This window comes from Empidonax traillii, unplaced genomic scaffold (genome assembly GCF_003031625.1).
Source record: "Empidonax traillii isolate 1590-97213 ecotype Southwest subspecies unplaced genomic scaffold, ASM303162v1 scaffold1569:size99645, whole genome shotgun sequence".
Lineage (NCBI taxonomy): Eukaryota > Metazoa > Chordata > Aves > Passeriformes > Tyrannidae > Empidonax > Empidonax traillii.
The window spans coordinates 84684-99645 of record NW_020956762.1 but is presented as its reverse complement, the minus strand read 5'-3'; the positions used below and the strand labels follow the sequence as shown (position 1 = coordinate 99645).

General features: G+C 64.7%; 2 protein-coding genes across 2 annotated transcripts; one reads left to right on the top strand and one right to left on the bottom strand.

The window, feature by feature from the left end:
* The first annotated feature begins 91 nt into the window (after positions 1-91).
* On the top strand, positions 92-5794 carry POLD2 (DNA polymerase delta 2, accessory subunit). Its single transcript, XM_027907901.1, has 10 exons — positions 92-330; positions 2657-2778; positions 3640-3763; positions 3841-3955; positions 4116-4314; positions 4421-4501; positions 4810-4967; positions 5083-5210; positions 5300-5401; positions 5479-5794. Exons 1-10 carry the CDS (start codon positions 111-113, stop codon positions 5634-5636), a joined length of 1407 nt encoding a protein of 468 aa, XP_027763702.1. The 5' UTR covers positions 92-110; the 3' UTR covers positions 5637-5794.
* Positions 5766-12996, bottom strand: AEBP1 (AE binding protein 1). The gene is made up of 21 exons (XM_027907908.1): positions 12771-12996; positions 12211-12645; positions 11909-11980; positions 11439-11510; positions 11231-11317; positions 10464-10583; positions 10286-10375; positions 9891-9974; positions 9743-9814; positions 9557-9666; positions 9341-9480; positions 9180-9264; positions 8954-9098; positions 8774-8862; positions 8390-8513; positions 8114-8310; positions 7557-7736; positions 7128-7467; positions 6896-7035; positions 6723-6822; positions 5766-6641 (listed from the first exon to the last, which is right to left on the bottom strand). The coding sequence occupies exons 1-21, from the start codon at positions 12994-12996 to the stop codon at positions 6091-6093; spliced, it is 3459 nt and encodes a 1152-aa protein (XP_027763709.1). The 3' UTR covers positions 5766-6090.
* Positions 12997-14962: the final 1966 nt, after the last annotated feature.

Below are 14962 nucleotides of genomic sequence, written 5' to 3'. Positions count from 1 at the left end.
GGACAAGCTCTGTGTGTTGGGGGGCGGGGGAGCCTGTGCTGTCTCGGTGATCCCCAATTCCCCCTGCCTGTGTTCCAGATTCTCCGCCGGCCCCCCGTGGGCTCCACAGCATGTTCTCGGCGCGGGCGGCGCCCACGGCGCGGGAGCTGCTGGGCCCCCCCTCGGCCGAGCCCCCCACGTTCCCCCGGGTGCCCGTGCTGGGCTACTCGGACTGCTCGGGGCCGTTCCGGCCGGGCGAGCGCAGCTTCGGGCGGCAGTTCGCACACGTGTACGCCGTGCGGCTCGCGGGGCTGCGGCCGGTGCTGGAGAGCCGCGCCCGGGGCCGATGGGGTGAGTGGGGAAGGGGCTGCAGCACCGCGGGGGGGGGCTCAGCTGGAGAAAAGGAGCCTCCAGGGGCACCCTCCGGCTCTGCAACTCCCTGACAGGAATGGGGAGCTGGGGGGGGGTCGGGCTCTGCACCCAGGGAACAAGGGACAGGAGGAGAGAGAACGGCCTCAGGCTGTGCCAGGGGAGGGGCAGGTTGGATATTGGGGAAATTCCTTCCTGGAAAGGGCTGTCCAGCCCTGGCACAGCTGCCCAGGGCAGGGGTGGAGTCCCCATCCCAGCTCTGTGGAGGTGGCACTTGGGGACACGGGTTAGTGGCGGCAACAAAGCACCCACAGAGCTGTACTAGGACTTCACCTCCAGTTTGCCAGGTTGAAACCTGAGTCCAAAAGTGCGTGAGTGTTCTCACCCTTAGGCTGGATGGATGCTGCAGGCATCCCAGACTGGGTGGGAAATCCATCCCTGATAGGGGGGAGGGAGATCCATCCCTACCAGCTTGGGATCCACCCACAACCTTTCTGCAATCTGAGCAGCCCCAGTTTGCCCAGTTGTCCCAGTCTCCAGCAGTGTTTTACACTCTTGGCAGGGAACCTGTTGGCAGAGCCCACCCCAAACAGCTCAGCCCCCCAGCTCTGGGATGCACAGCAATGATGGGATCACCCACAGACTTGCTGCTGCAGCTCCCACCTGGAGTTCTGACCTTGGGACGAACCCCATCGCAGATAGAAGGGGGGGTGTGCATGGGGGCCCTGGCTCTTTCTTGGGCACTTTTGGGAGCAGGAGTTGAGTGTGAGGTTTGTCTGGGTGGGGCTGGGGGGCCCTGGCCAGGAAGTGGGGCACGGGGGGAGCAGCTGGGTGAGAAGGGCTGGTTTTGCAGGGGCCGTTTCCCGGCCGGGTGGGGGTTGTGGTCTGTGGGTGGGACCCTCGTGCTCGGAGTTTCCGCCCGCGGGATGAGGCAATGCCGTGGTTCTGCCCCCCCCACCTCCCGGCCTGGGCACGACCAGATCGAATTTCCCTCAGCTTTGCCCTTCTATGGGCAAAAACCCTTTTAGTGGAGGCTTTTGGGCCGGACTCCTGTTCTGCTGCTCTCCCCATTCCCGGGGAGCCAAGGGGAGGCAAAGCCAGCGCTGCTCTGACAGCAGATGTGGTTCCTTGGCCCTTGCCAAGCGTGACAGGACCCAGGGGTTTGTAAAGCTCCTCCTCCCACAGCCCTGGGATGGGACCAGATTTCGGGGGGTTGTCTCCAAGCAGGACGCGCCTGCAGGCAGAAATCAGGAGAGCACAGCCTCCCTCCCCCTGAACACACATTTTGGGGGGTCCACGCCAAGAATAAGAAACTTGCAATAGGATTGTTTTTGTTCCGACTCGGAGTGCTTACATTCCTGGGCTCGGGAATCTGTGTTTCCAGCCTGGGGTGCCAGGGCTGGCAGCAGGGTGCTCTCCCCAGGACAGGAGTCATGTTCAGCAGCACGTGATGGGCAAAGGGAGATTTTTGGGAGGGGAAATGTCACCCAGAAAGGATGGGGAGCCAGCATGAGCAGTGTTGTTTTGGGAGAGGAGCCCAGGAGTCCCCCCTGTCCAGAGCCCGACTTGAGATGAGCTTCACAGGCTGGTTTAAACTCGTAATGACAGTCCCACATCCACATACCAGATGGGGCTGGGACATCTCTGGGTCCCCAGGGGTGGGGGTGACAAATTTTGGGCTCAGCTTGTGGTGAGGGAGGTTTTTGCTCTTCAGCCACAGAGCTCCTTGCAGCTCCCCAGGCTTGTGCTGGTTCCCCCAGCCTGGATCCCCTGTGGATCCCTGCCTAAAGCCCAGGGACCTGTCAGCATGCCAGGATCTTCCCTGGCTGTGATGGGGATCCTGAATTCCATCAGGGATCTGGCATGGAGGATCTGGCCTTGGCAGAGGTTGGGTTTGGGGGGTGGTGAATGATGTACCTGACCAAGCTCCAAGTAGGATGTTTGGATCATGTCCTGGTTGGGGAGCAGGAACACCAGCCCCCCATGCCCAAGGGCAGGAGCATCCCAGACCCTCCCTGGGCAGAGCTGTTACTGGGACCTAAACACGCTGTTGCAGGGAGCTGTGGGTCTCCCAACCCCTGTCCCCAGCTTCCCCCCCAGTGCAGAGGAAATGCCTGCAGGCTCTGGAATGCTCCTTGGCCCCATCTGGCCCACACATGTCCTCTCAGTGCCGTGCCTCAAGGAAAAGCGGGAGGCTTCCCAGCATTCCCGCTGCCTCCCGCTGGCCTCGACGCTGGGGCCGCTCCAGCTGCTCCCCCCGCCCTGCTCACCATCACCCCCGGGCCACTGACCCGCCGTGTCCCCGCAGGGAGTGATGTGGTGCTGCGGAAGCTGTCGGAGCTGCGGGCGGGGGAGAAGTGCTGCGTGGTGGGGACGCTCTTCAAGGCCATGCAGCTCCAGCCCTCCATCCTGCAGGAGATCAGCGAGGAGGTAACGGGGGGACACCCTCCCGGTGCACCCCCTCCACCACCTCCCCCACACAGCTCGGGGGGTGTTCAGCACATGTGGGGGCTCGTGGCTTCCCTGTGTTCACTGCAGCCGGGGAACTGGCACGGGTTGGAACTGGGTGGGTGGACTGTGCCTGCTGCGTCCCTGGATGCCAGCTTGGTGGCATTTCTTGGTGCCAGCATGTTTTCTGTGTGTGGTGCTCATGGAATCGTGCAATGGGTTGGGTTGGAAGAGAGCTTAAAGCTCATCCATGGGCAGGAACACCTTTCACTGGCCCAGATTGCTCCAAGCTCCATCCAACCTGGCCTGGAACACTTCCAGGGATGGGGCAGCCACAGATTTTCTTGGCAGCCTGTGCCAGGGCCTCACCATCCTCACAGGGAAGAATTCCTTGCCCATGTCTAATCCAAATCCACCCTTTGTCCATCTGAAGCTGTTTCCCCCTGCTTGCCACCACCCTCACTCAGTGATGATTTTCCAGCCCGTGGGTTGCCAACACAACCCCCTTTCTCTGCCCCAGGGGAGGGGGATGAAGGGGGTGTCAGGGAAGCTCTGGCATCCCCATGCAATGCCAGGGGTCTGTCTCCTCCCAGCCAGCTCATGTTGGGAAGTTTAAAGCTCCCACCGCCCATCGGAGCCGCTTCCTCCTTGGGTAAGGCTGATGTTCAGGACACTGCTCAGAAGCACTGAGTGAAACCAGCCCATCCAAAGGGATTCCAGCTGCCAGGGCCTCCAGCTGGAGTGTTGGCCATGCTGGTGGTGGGGGCCCTGGGGCAGGAAAAGGCCCTTGGGGGCCACTGGTCCTCGCTGAGGCTGTCAAAGCTGTCCCTGCCCACTCTGCAGCACAACCTGGTGCCTCAGCCACCCCTGCCCAAGTACATCCAGCCCTCAGACGAGCTGAACCTGGAGGATGAGCTGCAGCGGATTAAGCTGGAAGGAGCCATCGATGTGCAGAGGCTGGTGACAGGTGAGGGCGGGCAGTGCCTCCACAGTGGGACCCACCCCATGGGTGCTGACCAGGGCTGAGCGCCCACTCTGCCACAGGGACCATCGTGGCCGTGTACGGCTCCGAGCAGGACGATGGCAAGTTCCTGGTCGAGGATCACTGCTTTGCTGACCTGCCACCACCCCTGCCCTGGAATGGGCCCAGCTCTGACCGGTGAGTCAGCAGGAGCGGGGCTGGCACTGTGTCCCTGCCCTGCCCCTGAGCCCCACATGCCAGTAGGGCTGGTGCAGGGGGTTGTGCCCCCTGCCCTGGCTCTCTGAAGCCCCTTGGTTTGGGAGCATGGCACGCTGCCCGAGCCTCTCCATCCACCCAGGTTTGTGCTGCTGGCCTCAGGGCTGGGGCTGGGCAGTGGCAGTGGGGAGGCCCTGCTGAGCACCCAGCTGCTGGTGGACGTGGTGACAGGGCAGCTGGGTGCCGAGGGTGAGCAGAGCTGTGCTGCCCACATCTCCCGAGTCATCCTGGCCGGGAACCTGCTGAGCCAGAACACGCAGAGCCGGGACACCATCAACAAGGTACAGCGGGGAGGGGGGGCCACAGAGCTCTGGAGGTGCTGGGATGATGTGGGGAGGGGGCAGAGGGGACACGGGGTTGTCCTTCACTGTCTCCCTGCTCACCCAGGCCAAGTACTTGACCAAGAAGACTCAGGCAGCGAGCGTGGAGGCCGTGAAGATGCTGGATGAGATCCTGCTGCAGCTCTGTGTAAGTGCTTGGGGTTGGCCAGGGAGTCGCGTTCCTTTCGGGTGAGAGATCCTGGTTCCTGAGGCAGGAGAGCAGCACTGCTATCAGCCCAGGGTGTGGGGTGGCAAACCTCCTTCTCCAGCACCCACCTTCCCTTTGAGCACCCTATAGAGAGAGGCAGCACAAAACACAGCTCCAGATCCTTCTCTCAGGATCTGCCCTCCGTGGTGAAGCCAAGTCCTGTGGGGAAGGGGCAGGAGTGACACCAACGCTCTGAGCCCCCTCAGAGGGCATTTTGGCTGCCCTGTTGATCCCTGCTCTGCCTGCAGACCTCAGTGCCCGTGGATGTGATGCCTGGGGAGTTTGACCCCACCAACTACACACTACCACAGCAGCCCCTGCACCGCTGCATGCTGCCCCTGGCCAGCCCCTACACCACGCTGCACCTCGTCACCAACCCCTATCAGGCTGACCTGGACGGTGTCAGGTAAACAAAGCTGGTGTGCCACCAGCTCTGGTGACAGCTGTCAGCAGCACAGCACTGCATAACATGTCCTGGCATGTCCAGCATCCAATCTCCCCTTCTTACCCCAAAAATACAGGTTTTTGGGGACATCAGGACAAAATGTCAGTGACATCTTCAAGTACAGCAGCATGGATGACTACCTGGAGATCCTGGAGTGGACACTGCTGGCAGGACACATCAGCCCCACAGCCCCAGACACCCTAGGTACAGCAAGGGCTTGGGGGCTGTTGGCTTGGGCGGGGGATTGCCCTCCAAGGGGTGCAGGTTCCCTCCCTAATTCTCATCCCCCCCAGGCTGTTACCCGTTCTACAAATCAGACCCGTTCATCCTCACCGAGTGCCCTCACGTCTACTTCTGTGGGAATGCGCCCCGCTTCCAGTCCAAACTGCTCCAAGGTGGGTCCTGCAGATCCTTGTGGGGGGCTGGGAGCTGCTGGGGGGCTCCTCCCCGTGACACCCGCCTGTGTTCACAGGGGCAGAGGGGCAGCGGGTGCTGCTGGTGACGGTGCCCGACTTCAGCACCACGCAGACCGCCTGCCTGGTCAACCTGCGCGACCTCACCTGCCAGCCCATCACCTTCTCCGGCTTTGGGGCCGAGGACGAGGACGGGGACATGGAAGTTGGACACTGACCGCAGGGAGGGCATGGACTCCATTGCCCCCACCCCTCAGGGGGTCCTGGCACCCACCACCCTTGTCTGTCCTCTGGGAGAGTGGCCCAGAGCTGGGGGGGCACCGGAGGGACAAGATGCTCGTACCAATATAACTTGATTTATTTGTGTAACAAAAACTGTGTGGATGGGAGAGGGGCTGTGCCCGCTTCTGTGGGCCCTGCCCCGGAGAGCGGGACCACCCCTGCCATGCCACTGGGACAGGGAGAGTGAGCTGGCACTGCCCAGCCCTGAGGGATGGGGTAGCATGTCCCTGACAGCACTCAGCTGCAAAGGCCAACACCCTCAGTCGGAGAAGCAGCAAGGTGAGGGGCTGGAGCCCGCTGGGAGCAGCTGCCCAGACTAGTGAAGGTGTTGGAAGTGGATACTGGGGCATCCGACCGTGGCTTGAAACAGAGCAAAGGCCTGAGCATCCCTAGTCCCCAAAGTTCACTGTGTAGGTCTCGGCTGTGGTGAAAGGCTGCACTGTCCCCGTGCCCAGCTCCCAGCCCTCCGTCTCTGTCACCAGCTCGGTGACCACCTCTGTCTCGGTGTCCATCTCCCAGGTGCCGGCCGTGGGCGGCTCCTGGCTCCAGGGCACGTAGGCTGTGCTGCTGAAGGGGAAGGGCAGGGCCGTGGTGGTGGGTGGGGCTGTGGGGCCGCTGGTGGCCGTGGTGGCATTGAGGCGCCGCAGCCGCATCTGCTCCCGCAGCCGCATGCGGTGCCGCAGGCGCATCCGCAGGCGCAGGCGCTCGCGGGGCGTCATGGGCCGGCCCGGCACCACGAGGCGGATCGGCCGGTTCCCGTTCATGGCCATGATCTCCCGGATGCGCTTCCAGTTGGAGCGGGACAGGACAAAATTGCACTGGGTGGCCCCGATGTCGTAGAGGACGTGGCAGGTCTTGACGCTGGGGTTGTAGCCCTCGGCCCGCGCCGACACGCGGTACTCGCCCGGGTTCAGGATGCGCCAGTAGTCCCCACCGCTGGCTGTGGGTACAGAGGGCAGCCGGGTGGGACATTGGTGGCACGGGGCTGCCACCAGCCTGCCCACATTTCACAGGCCCCTACCTGTTTTGATGTTGTGGTTGATGCCCCCCACCACAATGGTGGCGTTGGCAATGGGCTCTCCCTGCTGGTCCGTCACTACGCCCTTGATTCCACGATGGACCTGGGTAAGGAAGGGGGATGAGTGAAACCGTGTGGGGCAGGTGGGGCGGCCGTGACCGTGTCCCAGCACGTACCTGCTCCATGAAGGTGAGCAGCGACTCCTTGTTGTTCTCCCACTCCTGCTGCAGCTCACTCTCGTGGGGGAACTTGTCGCAGCCCAGGTAGATGGAGAGCTCCAGGCAGTTGGTGTGCAGGTAGCTGAAGTCGTTCATGCCTGCGAGACACAGGGAGGGACACGTGCCCAGCCAGCTCACTCACCTGCCTGCGGGAGGGTCACAGGGCAGCTGCGCCACGGCCCCCACTTACTGCCAGCCCGGGGGTGCCACTTGGCGCCCTGCACGATGCCCATGGCGTCGGTCACGTCCTGCGTGTGGCAGCCCCCGCGGAAGGTCTCGGTCATGGTGAGGTGTGCCGAGGCGTAGGAGATGGCGAGCCAGCGGAACACGGCGTGGTCGGGCGTCTCCTGCAGCTCGGGGTGCTCGTCCTCATAGTCCGGTGGGCGCGGGGCAGCCGCAGGCGTCGGGGGGCTGGGCCGGGCTGTGTCGAAGGGGAAGGACACCAGCTTCTCCCCGCCCTGCAGGTTGGCTCCCAGCACGAAGGGGTTCTTGTCCATCCATGCCATGACAGCCCGTGTCTCCACCGCCACCTGTGAGGTGGACACAGGGTGGGAAGTGTCACCCCTCTGTCACCTCCTCCCCTTCCCTGTCCCACCTCCGCGCCCCCCTCTGTGCTCACTGCCGCATCCTCAGCCAGGTAGTGCTCCGGGATGGGGATGTGGTGATTGGGGAACTGGTGGGGCACCAGCCGCCTCTCCTCTGCCGCCCACAGTGCCGAGGCCAGGTCAGGAAAGTTCTCAAAGAGGTCGAAGCCCTCCTCTGTCCAATGGCCCAGCGCCCAGTTGCCCAGTTCAGAGCCCTGTGCATGGCCCAGGACAGCAGTAAGCCCAAGGGGGGCTGCATCCTACCATCCACATCTCATCCCCTGCTCCACCATCATGTCCCATTCCACCACTCTGCCATCCCATCCCAGCTCCCCACCATCCCATCCCACCATTCCAGGTCTCATCCCCTGCCCTGACATTCCAGTTGCCCGGCTTGGAGTCCTGCCGCCAGCCCAGGGCAGCAGTGAGCTGCAAGGGGAGGGCTGCATCCTACCACTTTGCCATCTCATCCCACTGCACCACATCCCCTCCCACCACCCCACATCCTACCCCACTGCTGCACTGTCCCACCCCACTGCCCCATGGCCCGTGCCACCACCCCACATCCCACCCCACCCCGCTGTCCCCTCACCGCCTCGCGGGCCAGCTCGTAGCCGTCGGGGTTGAGGGAGGGGACGAGGTGGATGCGGGTGTCAGTGACCAGGCCCCGCACACGGGGGTTCCCGTCCTGGTACTCCTTGCACAGGAACTGCATCAGCAGCAGCAGCAGCTCCCGGCCCAGAGCCTCGTTCCCGTGCAGCCCCGCCGTGTACCGGAACTCGGGCTCACCTGGGGCAGGGGGTGGGCAGGGTCAGTGAATGCCAGGGGCCATAGCTGGGGCCCCCTGCACCCCCCACGCCCCCTCCACCTGTCTCATGCTCGCCCGGGTTGTCAGAGATCTCCATGGCGTAAATCTTCAGCCCTCGTGAGCTCTTGCCGATGTTGTAGATGCGGGTGATGGTGGGACACTCCTCATTCACCACCTTCATCAGCTGCAGGGCAGGGGGAGATGGGGCAGCGCTTGGGGGGATAAGCCCACCCCCCATGGAGGATCCCATCCCCCACCAAGCTGCCCACCCCCAAGGAGGTGCCCACCCCCATGGAGGATCCAACCCCCACAGAGGATCCCCCGACCGTGGCTGTGTCCACCCCGTGGAGGATCCCAGCCCATGGATGTGATCACTCCACAGAGTGTCCCACCCCCCACAGAGGATCCCACCCCTTGGCAGATCTGCCCCCCAGCAGTGCCCACCTGTCTCATGTCCTTGTAGGAGTGGTGTCGAAAGTCCAGGTTGTCCGTGGAGGTCACCTCGTTCTGCTGGGTGTAGTAGCTGCTGACGGCTGTGGAGGGGTCAGGGACACGGTGGTGGGGGACAGCTGGAGAGCTGCCATCCCCCCATAGCCCCCCAGGCTGCTTCAGAGTGACTGTTACCAGAAAGAGGGCACCCCAGGACCTCGAGGCGCAAGCAGAGGCTCCCATTCCAGCGCTGGGGGTAGATGCGGATGTATCGGGCCACCATTGGCTCAGGGAACTCGCTCAGCACTGGAGTGTCCTTGTCCACATTGCCGTAAAACATCTACCGAGGAGGGGGAGATGTACTCGAGGGGGTCCCCGTTGTCCCCGTGCCCCCCCCCCAAGCCTGGTGTGGGGTCCCCACCATCTCCTCGTAGCCATTGCTGTACATCACCCAGTGCTGGCTGTCGTTGCTGAAGCCCACGTAGAAGCTGGTGACAAAGTCATCACTGCAAGGGGACAGGGACAGGTTGGGTCTCCCGCTCCCCCAGCCTGTGTCCCCAGCTCCAACCCCCGTTCCCGTACTGGATCTGGGAGTCGCGGCCCTGGGTGATGACGCCGGTGAACATGGTGATGCGGCGCGTGTCCACCTCGAGCCAGTGCGCCCGGCTGTCGTCCTCGGCACACCACGCCCCGTCGAAGAAATCGTCCTCGTTGGTGCCCGCCTGGGGGGGGCAGCAAGCAGGACGTGTGTGGGGGTGTCACTGTCACCCCTGGCGCGGTGTGAGGGGTGACCCTCACCTGCATGTTGAGGCGGCCGCGCTGGGCGCCCAGCCCGTGGCGCAGCATGGAGGAGGCCAGGATCTGGTCGTCCTCGATGCGGTGGGACTCCAGCCCGATCGGGGGACATCCTGGGGACAGGGGGAGTGATGGGCATTCCCCCCACAGCGGGGTGTCCCCCTTAGTCCTGGAAAGGGGGACACTCACTTGTCTTCTCCGCCGGAGGGGTCCATTCCTCATCTGGATCCCACTTCTTCCCTCCTGGTTTTTTGCTTTTTCCTGGGAAAGGGGCCCAGTGAGGGGGGCAGGGATGGAGACGGGAGTGGGGGGGACAAGGATGGGGACTGGCACCCACCTTTGCGGTCCTGGCTCTTCTCCTCTGCCCAGGACTCCTCCTCCTCCTCCTCCTCCTTGCTGCTGCTGCCTTTCTTGGGCTTTGCTGTTGGGGAGGTGATACCCACCCCAGGGACGTGACATCCACCGCAGGGATGTGCCACCAGTCCCAGGAACGTGCCACCCCCCCTGGGGATGTGACACCCACTGCAGGGGCATGGCACCCTCCCCAGGGACATGCCACCCTCCCCAGGGACATGCCACCCTCTCTGGCGATGTGCCACCCACCCTGGGGATGGGACACCTAGCCCAGGGACATGCCACCCTCCCTGTGGCTCTGCCACCAACCCTGGGGACACGCCACATGGGCCCACTGGGCCCTTGCCCATCCCTCCAACCACCCTTGCCCCCTCTCACAGGGTCTGATTTTCTCCTCGTCTGTCTCCATCTCGTCACCCTTGTCCGGATGTTTGCGGGGCTTTGGCGGCGGGGGCAGCCCGTAGGTCACTGGAGGGCACAGGGTGGGGGCTGGGACACCCCTCCAGGGGTGATGGGGGGTCCTGGGGTGCCCCATCCCTCCTGGGTCATCACTCACGGTCATCGTAGTCGGGTGGCTCAAAGCCCTCGCCATAGTCCCCTTCAGTCACCGGGCCAGGCAGGGGGGGCTGCGGGGGGGGCTGCAGGGGGGGCTGTGGAGGGGGTTCCTCTGGCTCTGCTGGTGGTGGGAAGGGGTTGTGCTGGGGATGGGGAGGCAATGGGGTCCCCATGCCCCTGCTGCGTCACTTATGTCCCCATGGGGTCCCCATGGGATCTGCATACCCTTCTCCCATGTCCCTGCGGGGTCCCCATGTACCTGTGGGGTCCCTATGTCACCAGTGGACCCCTCTATATCCCACCCATGCCCCCAAGAGATCTCCACACCCCTCTGGGGTCCTCACACCTCTACTATCTCCCTGAGGGTCCCCCATGCTCCAGTGGGAACACTGTTCCCCTGTGGGGTCCTCAATGCCCACACAGGGTCCCCATGTTCCTACAGGTTTCCTTGTGTTCCTATGGTGTCCCTCATGATTCTGTGGGATCCCTCTGTCCCTAAGGAGTCTCCATGTCCCTTTGGGGTTCCTGTGTCCCTGTGGGACCCCTCTCCATCCCCTGGCACCCCCATACCACCAAGAGATCTCCAGACTCCTATGGTGTCCCCACACCCCTTATGGGGTCCCCACACCCTTTATGCTGTCCCCATGCCCACCCCAGCTCCACAGGCTGCCCCAAAATGCTGCTCCCTGGGTCCCCAAGGCCAGGGACTGTCCCCCAACCTCACCCCAAGTGGTGCCAGCCCCCTATGTCCCCCTGTCCCCCACATACGGGGCTCCTCAGGCTGGGGCCAGACACGCTCGGGTCTCCTCCTGCTCGGGGGCTTGGGGGGCTTCTGCTGCCGCCGGATGTACTCGACTGGGGACACAGGGGGTGGCGCTGGCTTTGGGGTGCGAGGGTGGGGGGAACACCCCATCCATCCCTCCCTGCAGGCCAGGGGACCCTGGTGGTCCCCTACCCCTGCACCCCAGCACCGTACAGTCCTCGTAGTCCTCCCGCTCCAGCTGCTCATTGTAGTCCAGAGTCGGGGGCTCCGGCTCCTCGGGAACCTCTGCGGGCAGGGCACACAGGGTGGCACTGGGGTGCAGGAAGGGGACACCAGGGAGCGGGGAGGTGGCACTGGGGTGCAAGGTGGTGGCACTGGGACTCAGGGAGGTGGCACCAGGACTCAGGGAGGTGGCACCAGGATGCAGGGAGAGGGTGCTGGGACATGGGTAAGTGACACTGAGGATTAGGGAGGTGACAAAGGGGTACAGGACAGTAGCATGTGGGAATAGGGAAGTGGCCCTGGGTTGCAAGGGAGTGGCCCTGGGGACAGGGAGGTGGAACTGGGATGAAAGGAGGTGGCTCCAAGACACAGGGAGATGGCCCCAGGGTGCATAGGGTGGCCCTGGGCTGTAGAGGGGTGGCCCCAAGTCAGGGTGGTGGACCTGAGGGCTGGGCACTCACCTGGCTGGGGCTTGGGGTCCCAGTCATCCCGGCCCAGCCCCCAGCGCTCGCTCGGCAACTCCTCCAGCTCCCCTGGGGACAGGGACAGTGAGTGTCTGGCAGGGTCCCTCAGGCCCCCAGCATGCCCCCACCCCCCAGTCCTACAGCAGGAAGAGGAAGGTTAGGGGGACAGAGAGGGGGACTGCAGAGGGAGGGACTCCAAAGCCACCAGGGCAAGAGAGCAGGACATGGGGTGATGCTCTGCTTTGCTGAGACCCACTACCCCAACACAGATCATGGAAAGGGACATCCCCAGAACTCACCTCGGCCACCTCCATCCTCCTCCTCCTCCTCCTTGTAGTGCGAAGGCTCCAGGAACCCAGGTGCCCCATCTTCATCCTCGTGTCCCACGGGCTGTGGGGTGGGGGGGGGCTCTGGAGGGGGGCTTGATGGCACCGGTGGCTTCTTGCCAGAGGGTTTGGTGGTCTTGAGTGGCTTCTCCTTGGGTTTTTTGGAGCCTTTCGGGGGTTTTTCAGAGCCTTTGGGTTTTTTTTCTGAGCCTTTTTGGGGGTTTTCAGAGCCTTTCGGTGGCTTCTCCTTGGGTTTCTTGGGGGGTTTGCCCTTGCTCCGGTCCCTGTCTTTGTTTTTGTCCTTCTTGGGGCTCCGGGGTCTCTCCTTGGGCTTCTTGGTGGGCTTGGGGGGTTTTTCCTTCTTCCCCTTCCTGGGTTTCTCAGGCTTCGTCAGCGGCCCTGGGGAGTCTGGGGGCGAGGGGGCGAAAAAGGGGGGCACCGAGGTGGGGTGAGGGACGGCAGGGCCGGGCTGGGGGGTCCCCCCGTCCCGCCCCACCCCCGTTCCCCGTGGGATGGCGGTGCCGGTCGCTCACCGGTGCCGGTGCCGATGCTGAGGTCGGTGCCGAAGCTCAGCTCGGTGCCCTGCCCGTCCCGGTCCCCGCCGTCCCCGGGCCCGAGGAAGCCCCGCAGAAACTCCTCGATCTCGGCGTCGGTGAGCGCGGGGGGCCCCGGGGCGGCCCCCGGTGCCGGTACCGGCAGCAGCGGCAGCAGCGCGGCCGTCAGCAGGAGGTAGGAGCGGGGCGGCCCCGCCGGGACCATCGCGCTCCGCACCGGCCCCGCGCCCCGAGAGCCCCGAGAGTCCCGGGCGGGCGGGCTGGGGGCGGCGCTGCGGCCGGGGGCGGCTCCGAGCGGCGGCGGCGCCCCCGGAACCTGCTCGGCACCGGGACCATACCGGGATGGCACCGAACGGGGCGGGCAACGGCACCGGCACTGTCGCTGGCTACATGCGGTGCTGGCACTGCACCGGGGCCGGCACTGCCGGGGACCCGCACTGGCACCGCGCGGGACTGGCGCTGCCTGGCACTGGCACCGGGACCGGCACCAGCACTGGCACTGGCACCGGCACCGGCACCGGCACTGCCACTGGCACCGGCACTGCCGGGGGCCGGTCCCGAGCCCACACTGGCACTGATTGGGGCACAGCGCTGCACTGGCACTGTGGGCACCCTGGATGGCAGGGGCTGGCATTGCATCGGCACTGGCACGGCGTGGGGACCATCACGACACCGGCACCGGCACTGTGACCTCACGCCAGCCCCTGGGCAGCGGCGCTGCACCCGCAGCGGCGACACCGACACCGTGCCCACAGCACAGGCAGGCACATGACACAACCTGCACCCCCTGTAACCCCCGAACCCCCTGTAACCCTGCACCCCTGTACCACCCACATCCCGGTACTGCTGCACCCCTTGTACCTCTGTAACCCCTGAACCCCCGCTACCCCCTGTGCTCCTGCACCCCCTGAACCCCCGTGGGGGCTGCACATGCAGGCTCGGGGCCTCGCGTGCCAGTGCTGTGTCTGCACCAGAACCAGGCACACCCTCCTGCACCCACGACACTGCAGGCACAGCCCACGGGAACCCCCTTGTGTGGAGCAGCACATGGACACCCTGCACACGTGCAGGCACCGCACATGAGACATACACAGCACACAGAACATGCACTGCACACGCCCTGCACACGCCTGGCAGTGCCCTGGGCTCCCTGCACACGGAGCACATGGGACGAGCTGCGTGTGGGGCAGGACCACGCAGGGCCCGTGCACTGCACACGTCCTGCACACATGTTGCGCACACATTACACACGTGTGTGATCCCCCCCAACACTCCCCCTGCCCAGGACTGGGGTTTAGGCTGGGGTGTGCCCCCCTAGAGTGCCCCCTGGGGTGCTGGAGGGTGCAGAGGGTGATGGTGGGGGGACAGTGGGTGCCCCCCACCCGCTCGGGCCCCGCAGGCTCCCTGGGCTGTGGTGGTGGCGGGGCCACGTGGCAGCTCAGGCCTCCCGTGCTCATCACACGCGTGGCCCCCCCTCGTCACACATGTGGCCCCCCCGGCCATGACTCACTGCCCAGCAATGCTGGGGCCTGCCGGGAACTGGGGGGCCCCACCTGCACCTCCGAGTGCCTCCCAGCGCAGCCCAGGGAGCCCCTGCTGCAGCCCCCACCCCACCCCACCCCACGCAGCCCCCAGTGATTCCTCCCCTTCCAGCTCCACTCCCAGGACAGCCTCCCTGACCTGTCATGGCCCCCCCAGTACAGAATCCCCCAATCCCCCGCAGTCCAGTCTTCCTCCAGTACAGCCCCCCTATTCCCAGTACAAATATCCCACCCCAGTGCAGCTCTACCAGTCCATCTCCCAGTACACAACCCCACCCAGTACAGCCCCCCCCCCAGTGTAGTCCCCTTCCAGTTCAGCCTCCCCATACAGCACACCCAGTACAGCTCCCAGTCTTCACACCCAGTATAGCCCCCCCTTCCCAGTACAACCCCTCCTAGGGTCCCAAAGCTGCCCCAGCCCCCGGCAGGGGTGAAGAAGCCTGGGACTCCCCAGGGGGGTGGCCAATGGGTGGCACTCTGTGCTCCGGGTGACACTGGGTTCTAGTGGGGTGGGGGTCCTGGGGAGAGGTGTGTCCTGCACAGGGCTGGTCCCGGTAGAATGGGGTACAGTGTCCTCAGGGTGGAGGGGTCCCATGAGGGTCCCAGCGGGGTGGGGGGGGGGGGGGGGGG

What these genes read in the sequence shown, in the direction of transcription:
- POLD2 (XM_027907901.1), top strand. Translation starts at nt 111, where the DNA reads ATGTTCTCGGCGCGGGCGGCGCCCACGGCGCGGGAGCTGCTGGGCCCC. An exon ending in CCGCGCCCGGGGCCGATGGG is followed by an intron (nt 331 to 2,656) that starts GTGAGTGGGGAA and finishes GTGTCCCCGCAG; the next exon opens with GGAGTGATGTGGTGCTGCGG. An exon ending in GCTGACCTGGACGGTGTCAG is followed by an intron (nt 4,968 to 5,082) that starts GTAAACAAAGCT and finishes CCAAAAATACAG; the next exon opens with GTTTTTGGGGACATCAGGAC.
- AEBP1 (XM_027907908.1), bottom strand. Translation starts at nt 12,996, where the DNA reads ATGGTCCCGGCGGGGCCGCCCCGCTCCTACCTCCTGCTGACGGCCGCG. An exon ending in CCCGGGCGAGCATGAGACAG is followed by an intron (nt 8,311 to 8,389) that starts GTGGAGGGGGCG and finishes CCCCTGCCCCAG; the next exon opens with GTGAGCCCGAGTTCCGGTAC. An exon ending in GTGGCACCCCCGGGCTGGCA is followed by an intron (nt 7,036 to 7,127) that starts GTAAGTGGGGGC and finishes TGTGTCTCGCAG; the next exon opens with GCATGAACGACTTCAGCTAC.